General features: G+C 38.4%; 1 protein-coding gene across 1 annotated transcript in view; it reads right to left on the bottom strand.

Moving 5' to 3' along the window:
• LOC108664362 (transcription factor collier) overlaps window positions 1-12,249 on the bottom strand; it is a 50,677-nt gene that overhangs the window by 28,854 nt on the left and 9,574 nt on the right. Inside the window, exon 4 of the mRNA XM_047883141.1 lies at window positions 10,395-10,463. Within this exon, the coding sequence (XP_047739097.1) occupies window positions 10,395-10,463 (69 nt within the window). The remainder of the gene's footprint in view (window positions 1-10,394; window positions 10,464-12,249) is intronic.

Raw genomic sequence — 12,249 nt, 5'->3', positions numbered from 1 at the left:
ATATCCACATGTGTAGAAATGAACCTCGCTAATTTTAGGTGCGAGACTTGAATTAGAATGTATATTTAAATTATTATATATAATTGGAGACAACGCAGTTTATTAAAATTTGTTAAAAGTATCAAGATATATTGTTCCTGTAAATCAAATACCACAAAAATAAATAAGTACCTTCACTATTCGCACAAAGAATTTGTTCATTTCGTTCACTGTTCACTATTCGTGCAAATAATTCGTTCACTATTCGTACAAACAATTCGTTCAATATTTGTACAAAGTATTCGTTCACTGACCGAACAAATCATTCGTTCACTATTCGTACAAATCATTCGTTCGCTATTCGTACAAAGCATACCTTCACTATTCGTACAAATTCGTTCACTATTCGTACAAGTCATTCGTTCACTATTCGTCTAGAGCATTCGTTCACTAACCGTACAATGCATTCGTTCACTAACCGTACAAAGCATTCGTTCACTAACCGTACAAAGCATTCGTTCACTAACCGTACAAAGCATTCGTTCACTAACCGTACAAAGCATTCGTTCACTATTCGTAAAAATTCGTTCACTATTCCAAATTAAATTTGGAACACGCGGTTGCGTTCGTCCACTCCTCCTGATTGATGCACACGAACGAAGTTCGTTTGTTTCGTCAATCAATTAGAATAATTGAAGCATGAGAACGAAAACTTACGAAAACAGGGAAATCTCTTAGTAAAGAAACGGGATTAAATTGGGTTACCTTTCTACAAGTTGTCCCCAATCTGGGCATAGTTTTTCTTTATAAAAATTACATTCGTTTTGAATAGCTTCGATTGTTTTAAAAGCGACCACATCCATCATTCTTCAAGGCGGATCTGAATTTCCAGATTTCGTCGCAATGAATCTGATTATAAAGCATGCCTTCTTAGCGAATATTAATATCTAACATTCTTCTTCATAAGAATAATTATTCAGTATACTTTTAAAACGAGTCTGAATGTCCAACATCCTTCTTAATGTGCCTGAATATCCATCCTTGTTTTCATATCTGATGTGATATCCACTGTATATTTCCATTATAGTCCATGCAGATCTGTATATCATTTGAAAAAACCCGGTTACGAAATGCTTCAGTGAGACCTGCCACCGCAGTATTGGTAAGAGCAATGCTATACTTCAGCCATGCAGTGCTATACTTCAGCCATGCAGTGCTATACTTCAGCCATGCAGTGCTATACTTTAGCCATGCAGTGCTCTACTTTAGTCATGCGGTGCTATACTTCAGCCATGAAGTGCTCTACTTTAGCCATGCAGTGCTCTACTTTAGCCACGCAGTGCTCTACTTTAGCCTTGCAGTGCTCTAATTTAGCCATGCAGTGCTCTACTCTAGCCATGCAGTGCTCTACTTTAGCCATGCAGTGCTCTACTGTAGCCATGCAGTGCTATACTTTAGCCACGCAGTGCTCTACTTTAGCCATGCAGTGCTATACTTTAGCCAGGCAGTGCTCTACTTTAGCCATGCAGTGCTCTACTTTAGCCATGCAGTGCTATACTTTAGCCATGCAGTGCTATACTTTAGCCATGCAGTGCTCTACTTTAGCCATGGAGTTCAGGAGACATAACGGCTCCAAGTCACCATTTTATGGAGGCCGCACAAATTGAAGTGTTTTAGTGCAGCCTCCGCCTCTCTATTACCAGTGCTATAAAATGCAACCATAAACGCCATGCTTCCTACCCTTATATACAAACCATATTAAAATATCAGCCATATTATCATACATATTAAAATATCAACCTATTGCACCCACTCTTCCGTTTTAAGCATATGCCTAAAGTGCGGATTTACGGACGGTTTTTCATCGCGGCGGTTTAATAAAATTTCTTTTAGTGCGGCTAATAAAAAATGTTCCTGAGTTTTATAATTTTGTGGCGGGTTTGCGGCCAGTATAGTTCATATAGTATATATAAGTGTTTAGAGAACATGTAACTATTTAGAGTACATCTAACTATTTAGAGTAAATATAGCTAGATATAGTACATATAACTAATTAGAGTACATATATCTATTTAGAGTATATACATATAACTATTTAGATTACACATAACTATTTGGAGTACATATAACTAGTTTGAGTAGATATAACTAGTTAGAGTACATATAACTAGTTAGAGTACATATAACTGTTCAGAGTACATATAATTATTTAGAGTATATTTACTATTTAGAGTACATATAACTAGTTAGGGTACATTTAACTAGTTAGAGTACAAATAACTAGTTTGAGTGCATGTAACTATCCTACTACTAGTTAGAGATAATAAACCAGTAAGTACTTTCAATTTATTTGTTTGAAGTTTGTGACTATCAACTAATGAGTTTTGTTGAGTTACAAGAAAATATCAACAGTAATTTTTTTTAAATATCTATAAAATGTACTACTGACTTTTATTAAGTAACTAGCAACTATTTCCAGAGTGTTATTTATTATGCAGATCGATAAAATTGCACCCAAAAATAGTTTGAAGACGAATTAAAATTGTCTGACTTTTGAAAATAGTTTATATTAATTTTACATAAATTTTAAATTAGACATAGAATGATGTATATCATATTTTCATTCACCCTAATTAGGCATAGAATGATATATATCATGCCTCATTCACCCTAATTAGACATAGAATGATAAATCTTCCCTTTCTTCACGCTAATTAGACATAGAATGATATATATCATCCCTCATTTATACTAATTAGGCATTAAGTGATATATATATCATCCCTCATTCACCCTAATTAGACATAGAATGATGCATATCATCCCAAACAACACCAACAGTTTCAACTTGTACTCAACGATGTTACAGCTCAATTATTGACACTAAATCACCTGAGTGTGAACAGAAATACAGACACATGTGAACAAAACAAACAACTTAAACACACCAAACATACCGAACACATCAACCCTTATAAACATACCAAACATTCCTTAGGGAATTATTGCCATGTATTGCTTATGTTTGTGTGGCACTGAGAGAAATGAGTGGGATATTGTCCAGATAGCGTTGCACTTCTTGGATCTCGGACATAACCCTGCTTAAGTTTGTGAAGAATTGTGTGATTCAAAAACACATAAAACATAACCCTGCTTAAGTTTGTGAAGAATTGTGTGATTCAAAAACACCATACGCACCATGCGCACCTATACGCATTATACGCACCATAAGCATCTTACGCACCATGCGCACCTATACGCATTGCTGCACCTGTTGTCCGAAGACAAGGTGCTGTCATCACCGCCGCAGCCAAACGCATTCTTGTGTTAATTAACTGCTGGCCCAGGCAGCGAGGGTAAACTGATGAGGGTAAACTGATGAGGGTAAACTGATGAGGGTAAACTGATGAGGGTAAACTGATGAGGGTAAACTGATGAGGGTAAACTGTTGAGGGTAAACTGGTGAGGGTAAACTGTTGAGGGTAAACTGATGAGGGTAAACCGATGAGGGTAAACTGATGAGGGTAAATTGATGAGGGTAAACTCATGAGGGTAAACTGGTGAGGGTAAACTGTTGAGGGTAAATTGATGAGGGTAAACTCATGAGGGTAAACTGACGAGGGTAAACTCATAAGGGTAAGCTGATGTGAGTAAGTTGACCCATGTTATGTAGATAATTTGCAGAAAATGCAAATTTGTGACTTAAATATCTGACGCAAACAGCAATATTTCATATTGCGTCCCGTAATAATGGAGGCTTTCTAACGGTCATAATTGAATTGTTTCGAAAACTTAATTTTTTTCTAAAAAACACGCGTTTCTTCACTGCATTTGCAATGCGCGTTCCACACTCAAGAGAATGAATGAAACTTTGTCCAAATATCAACGCACCCTCTGCCTAGTGTGTGTCATCTTGACCCAGTTTAGCTCTGCCAAAAAGTCATATGTAACACAGTGTAACACAGTGTAACACAGTGTAACACAGTGTAACACAGTGTAACACAGTGTAACACAGTGTAACACAGTGCAACACAGTGCAACACAGAGAAACATAGAGCAACACAGTGCAACACAGTATAACACAGTATAAAACAGCGTAACACAGCCAGTGCTCGAGCAGAAAGAATGCACCTATTCGGACAATATTACCCATTCATCTCTGTGAGTGCACGTTCCACGTAGCCGTGATACGGCGACCGTGTCTCATTAAGAGGCCACGTGCATCACGCACGAGACACGTGCTAATCGTGCTTACGATTAGCTCATTAATTATCGGCGTCAGAAAATTTTATCAATCATCTCTTACCTCATTAATAAGATAAATATAAATTACACGCGTAAATATAATTGTATTTACAACAAATAAAAATGAATTAAATTATAAATGATACAGTAATGTTTGTACTGAAATGTACTGAATATTACAACAAAACACCCATACAGTTCAGTAAAATAATCTACACATAACAATACAGGATCCATAACATGTGGTCAATGAACATGCATGTACATGAACGAAATTATGAACATTGCCAACATGAACATGAGAGTTTATGTACATGTTGTCTACATAATTTCATACTAATATAAATCCAGCTCGCTGCCTTGTATTGAGCTATACAAGGCAGGCATACATGTTTAGTTTAATACAGAGAAGCTGAGGCGCCATGAATAGTTGGTATCTCCAGCACAGATGGTATCTCCTGCACAGATGGTATCTCCAACACAGATGGTATCTCCAGCACAGATGGTATCTCCAGTACAGATGGTATCTCCAGCACAGATGGTATCTCCAGCACAGATGGTATCTCCAGCACAGATGGTATCACCAGTACAGATGGTATCTCCAGCTTGCAGACTGCTGAACCTCGTTCACGCTTGCCAGTATACGTTCTGTGTTACACTGTGTTTCACTGCCAGCGGTGCGCTGTCTGGTTACCTGTACATCCAGCATAAATGGTATCTCCAGCACAGATGGTATCTCCAGCACAGATGGTATCTCCAGCACGGATGGTATCTCCAGTACAGATGGTATCTCCAGCACAGATGAAATCTCCGGCATAAATGATATCTCCAGCACCGACGGGATCTCCAGCAAAGATGGTATCTCCAGCATAGACGGTATCTCCAGCACAGGTGGTATCTAAAGCATAGATGGTCTCCTTACAAATGGTATACCAACAGATGGTATCCCACCAGATGGTATCCTATAGATGATATCCTATAGATGGTATACTATAGATGGTATCCTTACATATGGTATACCAACAGATGGTATCCCACCAGATGGTATCCTATATAGATGATATCCTTACATATGGTATACCAACAGATGGTATTCCACCAGATGGTATCCCATAGATGATATCCTTACATATGGTATACCAACAGATGGTATCCCATCAGATGGTATCCTACAGATGGTATCCTACAGATGGTATCCTACAGATGGTATCTCCAGTTCCCGCGGCACTCCTCCAATCAAAGGATGCAGGAGTGGCCAGAAGTGTTCTTTGTCAATCACTTCATCTTGAGTTCAATCCTGCACTTTGTTTACACGGCGACCGGTTGTAGGAACCCGGCTCAATCAAACAGTTTTTTTTATCGGTGGCTAACGTATGGCCGTCGATCATGCGGCTATAGAACGGCTAAAAATTTTTGATAGGGATAAGCGTAGAGTCTCAAGTGCAAACAATACAAGAATCTATAATTCTGGGGACTCTGATGGGGACTCTGGGGAACTCTGGGGGACTTTGAGAGTTTCTGGGGGTTCTAGTGGCCTCTAGAAAACTCTGGGGGACTCTAGAAAACTATGGTGGACTCTAGAAAACTCTGAGGGACTTTAAGGGAATTAGGGAAACTTTGGGGAACTCTGGGAGAACTCCTTGGGAAGTCTGGGGAATCTGGAGGAACTCTTGGGAATTCTGGGGGAACTCTATGGAACTCTGGGGGACTCTACTTGAGTACCATACATTCAAGGTTCATCACCACAGCATTTAAGATTAATTCAGCCGATTTGTTACGAGTTCATAGTCATGTATTGTTTCGCTAAATGTTTTGCAGTTAAGTATTGTAAAGCAATACAATATCCCCACAATGACCCCTTATTACATAACTAAATGTATTGCAGTTTAGTATTGTAAAGCAATACCCTACAATATCCGCATAATTACCCCTTTTAACATAACTAAATGTATTGCAGTTGAGTATTGTAAAGCAATACAATATCCGTATACAATGACACCCGATAACATCAGCAGGGCATTGTGAGGCTGAAGTCGTTCATTGTATGCAACGAAGACATAATATGTCAACAATCTGGACAAACAACTGCATAACGTAAAAGTAAGTGTTGAAATAATGTAATTGAAATAATGAAATGTGATGAATGTAGCACGTTCAAGCAATGTATTTTCAGCGTGTCGGTAAAATTACTCAAATTATGCTGACATGTTATGAACGGATAGACGTGTCAATGACACGTTGAACGGTTGATCACGCTCATGATGTCAAGTTGAATGGATGAATAGGTTCATGCCAATACCCTTCAGTAACTTGGAGGCCATTACTTATCAGCTCCATGCATGCTAATACTCTTCAGTCACATGCAGACCAATACTTCTCAATCACGTCACTACTCTTACCAGAGTGTCACGGAATAAATGATAACAAATTCGTATCTTAATAAACACTAAACATATTCGTCTGTTATTCGGAGTTTCCTGCAAAAATTGTACATTTTCCTCCATTTTCAAGGTTAGGTTTACGTCTTGAAGCTGCGTGGCTTTCGTTTGCCCCCAGTTCTACGTATACGTGTACGTACGTATGACTGTACGTAAGTGTACATGTACGTATGTCTGTACGTACGTATCGTACGTCTGTCCATTATCAGAGAATGTCTCGGTTCCCCCCTTTTCTCTCATTACTCCAAGTCTCCCTGGGGAAGCAGGGGAGAATGCGGGAGATGAGCAAGAGGCCGACAACTTCGAAAAGCCCTCCAAGAAAACAGGTTAGGGGGACCGGCCGCTAAGATGGCTGGCGTCTGGTGGCGTGAAATGTTATACATTTCATACAACTCATCGTGAATTAAGTACATTCATATTCTTCGAACCTATGTACTTTTCTCAAAACAAGTATTTATTTTTAAAACCATTTTATAAATTTCAATCATACTCTTAAATCTTTTTAATTCTTTAAATAATATAAGGTAATAATTCACACAGTTGAAAAATAAGTATTCTTTTCTTTGCTCGATTATTTTCGTTAATCAATGTAAATAAATGCCAATATTTAATTCTTAACTATTTTTATAAACGAATTGTATTGCATTTCATGCATTTATTTGTAACCAATATTTTCAACTATCGTCAAAATCTATAAGTTGTTAATTAATTTTAATGCTGAATGACTGGTTAGCTTCGTTAAGAGCATTTCACACACTTTCATATTTCCCCAAGGGGACACTCCAGGGATCAATTCCCCAGACTGGGGAGTACACCAAACCAAATTCTTGATAGTGTGCGAGAGAAAATAAAAGATAAAAAGGGGAATGGTTTGGGGATTCAGTAATAGCGAGGAGTGTGATAAGTAGGGTATGAAAGTGGGAGTGGGGCCTGTAGAGGATGAGAAGAATGGGGAGTGTAAAGGATAGAAAATGGGGACTGTTGAAGAGGGAAAATGGGGAGTGATGAGGAGGGAAAAATAGAGAGTGTTGAAGAGGAAAAATGGAGAGTATTGAGGAGGGAAAAATGGGGAGTGTAGAGGAGGGGAAGTAGGGGAGTGTAGAGGAGGGAAAAATGGGGAGTGTTGAGGAGGGGAAGAATAGGGAGTATAGAAGAGGAAAGAGTGCGGAGTATATATGTGGGGAAGAGTAAGGAAGCTTCTGGCAAACCCCAACACACTCTGGGCTTAACAAAATAAAGTCTTCCCCAACCTCGTCGATAATTCCCCACGGACGCAACAACAGCGCACACCGAGCGACACGCGCAGTGCACACTCACAGAAATGAGTGAGACTTTGTCCAAATAGCGAGGAACTTTTTTACTTGTGTGGGTCATCCTGACCCAGTTTAGCCCGGCCTGAAGGGCGTATCAGTGCTACGCTCGTTCCGTGCTCGAGCTGAAGGTAAGAAAGGGACGCCATCTGGACATTAAGACTTGTTTGTTATTCTGAGTTATGCTTGGAATTGTTCAACTATTGTCCATTGAGTTGACAAGGAATTGACAATTATTGTCCAGTAGTGTCGGTGGTGCGAAGTTCTTCTTTAAAGAGATCCGAGGGCGCTTAACTTCCCTCAGGACGTGGTCATCACAACCTCGATGTGAACGCGCGAACAAAACGTAAAAAAAATCTATGTGCGCATTCGCACCAAGTGAGTGAGAACATGCGTAAAGTGGATTTATTCCTGCGTACGAAACATGCGTATAACGGATTCACCAAGTCCACGAAGCGCCCGGTGCGTAAGCCGTTTCTTTGGCTGCGTATTTTTACGCACGCTTCTCCCCTCGCCGCCATTATCGCATTATCTTCTTACTAAAGCATTTTACTAGCGATACCAACCACGCTTTGACCGCAGCGATAAATGCCCGGAACGCGCGGTAATACCTGGTATTTGTTTGAAATCAATGAAGTCGTGGAGTGTGAGTATTATATTGCATTCAAGTATAACACGCCATACATGTATAATACTCCATATACATGAATTATTCTTCACATAAGTATAATACAAGTGATGCATGTTCATCCGTAGATATGAACTCTCGGTTTCGTGCGCCTTATGTAGGAAACGAGCATCTTTATTAAGCAATTAAAAATTTTCTCGGTAAACAATAAATATGCATTTTTAGCATTAATCATTCTGAATAATATTCTATTTGCATTTTTCTATTAATTTATATATAATATAAAATTTATTACAAATTATCTTAATACTTCGACACTTAATTAGTCAAATTATGAGCTCTGGAGACAAGACAGCAGAAGACAAGAGTGTCAATTATGGCATAAAAGGTAATTATCGCACATAATCTCCACTTCTCTTCGCAATGGACACCCACAGCGCTAAGGGGAATCAAGTTAGCGAACTCCCGCTGCCACGTCGTCAATCATGGAGCAATGCGGCCAATTACGGCATTAGCCCACCAGGTGGCGCCCTCGTCGCGTATTGGATTTGTCGCGTAGTTGGATGTCTTCATGAGACGACATGCTATGTGATCAGAGCCTCGACTGCTCAAAAAGGCGGAACTGATCGAGCTAATTTCAGGAGGGGGTTAAAATCTGAGAGGATCTGTGAACTTTTTTTCATATTTTATGCCGAGAATTTTATTTTGCATAGGGATCGCTACGTAGGAAATAAATTAAGGGCATAGGAAAATTTAATCATTGAGTGTAGATTCCATACTAGATCAGTAGAAGCAGCTTAAAATAGTTATCATTATAATGGCGATCACGCCTTACTTTGAACATTGTACATGCAATCGCGCTGACTGAATCACAAATCAAGTAAATAATAATAATAATAATAAATCATAATAATAATCTGGGAAATTCCAGCTACGGGATGACATGAACTCTTCGCTTCTCTTTATTTTGGTATTTAAGGTCTTCTCCGATGGGAAAAATAAAGGTGGAGTGAATATTTGTAGGCGAATTGTAAATTTTTCAAATGTTGGGCATGTCTAAAATGTTACATATGTTGAAAATGTTGGAAATGTGAAACATTTCGAAGATGTCTGACATGTTGGAAATGGTGGGTATCTTGGGCATGTTGGTATCTTGGGTATGTTGGAAATGCTAGTATCTTGGGTATTTTGGAAATGTTGGTATCTTGGTATGTTGGAAATGTTGGTATCTTGGGTATGTTGGAAGTTTTGAGTACGTTGAGTGGGTAAGAATTGTTGAAAATCTTGGACACGTTAAACAATACATTCGCGTCGCTCGCAGCTCAGGATATCGATCACCATAAGCCAAATTGCTGACAAATTTTCTTGTGCGTAAGCGAAATAGAATCGCGCGTAAAATTTAACTGCGGATTTCGCATTAAGACTTCGCAGTCCAAGACAGAAAATTATCAACGAGTTATCAACGGAAAAAATGGCCAAAGAAAAACCGCCGATAGAGTTGTTTATATATTAAGATAATATAGTTGTTTATCATTAAGATAAACAACTATATTGTTTAATTTGTTTATTATATAATACTTTTCGAAAAATATTTTCAAAATCACTTTAAGCGTAAATAAAGTTTCATCTAGTATATATTACTTCTTTTTTCTCCTGTAGCTTGTCAGGAATTATGAATTATCATCGTTACGAGTTATGAAAAAGAGGCACTCACCAACCGATGATGACTCACTTATGAATAAGTGGGTACTCACCTATCAATGATGACTCACTTATGAATAAGTGGGTACTCACCTATCAATGATGACAGGATCTGAAGGAGTTTCGTTGCGGTTGCCGCAGCTTTTTTTGTCGCAGCATCGACTGCAAGATGAGGCGAAAAAATGTCAGTTTTTGGGGCCAATAAGAAAAAAAAATATATTTAGTTACTTGCAAATTAATGAAATTTGTCTTAATTCGTCTTTTTATAGAAAAAATCACGAATTAAGAAAGTAACGTAAAAGGAGCAAAAATTATTGCAAATCGTTTCAAGAATAGCTCAAAATTGTTCGTAAAATAAAGATTGTTTTGCTTTTATAAAAATGAATGGCTTTGGATTCGCAGACTGAAAAAGAAACACTTGAAGGATGAAAAAAATTAAATTCGTCTATTCCATCATATACATCAAATATATTCTTTCATGCCAATTAATTTGAAGAGCTAAAATGGTTCCAAGATTTGGAATATCGAAAATGATACTAAATAAATAGTTAATCATATTCCTCATTCCTTTTGATTCATGTTCATATTCCTTAGCAGATAAATTATTGTATGTGATATATCATGCTTCTATCTTAGTATACATTTAAATAACAATATAATGAGCTACCCTCAGCATTTATTATCAATTTGAGGGAATGAAACTGGATGATAAATATGATAAATTCTCAAGTAATTTTGCTATACTTAGTATGATAATCAACACTATTCCCCCATTACACAGCATCTACACAGCACACATGTGTTCATACACTGCAACGCACTCAGCCAACTTTACATGGGTTGTAGTACATGAATATTTAAATAAAAGTTTTCGTGCATAGACAGTCATTTGAAACACAGCCTAATTCCCTGTTATATATCAATTGTATTAGGCAGTTCAGTTCTATGAACAAATATACAGACTATACAGATATTCAGACAACACAGACCCGGAGGCAACGAACAATACAATATGCACGTCTATAATTGTGCAAAACACCGCAAAATTGCACATTTTATACATATATAATCCATAATCTTATCTACATTTACAATCTATATTGAAGACATGTACATCAAGAAGTCTTGTTCTATCAACACATATTCAGACTGCACAAATATTCAGACAACACACAGCCTGAGGCGGCGGGCAGACGGCGGGCGGCGGCTAAGCACACAGCGTCAGATGGCGGGCCGCCGCTTGATTATTGAGCTTTATTGAGAGATTGCATGTAAACTACACTCAGAGAAATCAAGGAGAGTTTCTTCAAGCAGAAATGAACGTTTTTCACATGTGTGGGTCATCCTGACCCAGTTTGGTCATGCAAAAAATGCATCAGTGTTCTACGTCCGCTCTCTGATCATAATACGGGGAGTTAGAACGTGTGTCACAATTTGGACAATGCAATCCATTAATTTTTCTGATTGCAGATTTTATTGAGTGATTACATATGAATCATCTGTTCTTATTTTATTTTTATAATTAAATTAAAATAAAAAGAGATTATTTTATCGCTATCCGGTCTTGCGGAACGGTAAAACTTCTCGTACTTATTCATCAGCATGAAAATTTCTGAAATACGATTTTGGTCCAGGATTTATGAATGCACGGAGGCTACGAATGCACGGAGGCTACGATTGTACGAAAGTTATGAATTCACGGAGGCTACGAATGCACGGAGGTTGAGAATGCACGGAGGTTACGAATGCACGGCAGTTACGCATGCATGGCAGTTATGAATGCACGGGAGTTACGCATGCACGGCAGTTACGAATGCACGGAGGTTACGCATGCACGGCAGTTACGCATGCACGGCAGTTACGCATGCATGGCAGTTACGCATGCACGGCAGTTACGCATGCACGGCAGTTACGCATGCACGGCAGTTACGCATGCACGGCAGTTACG

This window comes from Hyalella azteca, unplaced genomic scaffold (assembly GCF_000764305.2).
Source record: "Hyalella azteca isolate HAZT.00-mixed unplaced genomic scaffold, Hazt_2.0.2 contig12079, whole genome shotgun sequence".
Lineage (NCBI taxonomy): Eukaryota > Metazoa > Arthropoda > Malacostraca > Amphipoda > Hyalellidae > Hyalella > Hyalella azteca.
Note: the sequence above shows the minus strand (reverse complement) of the source record. Positions and strands in the feature narration are given on the sequence as shown.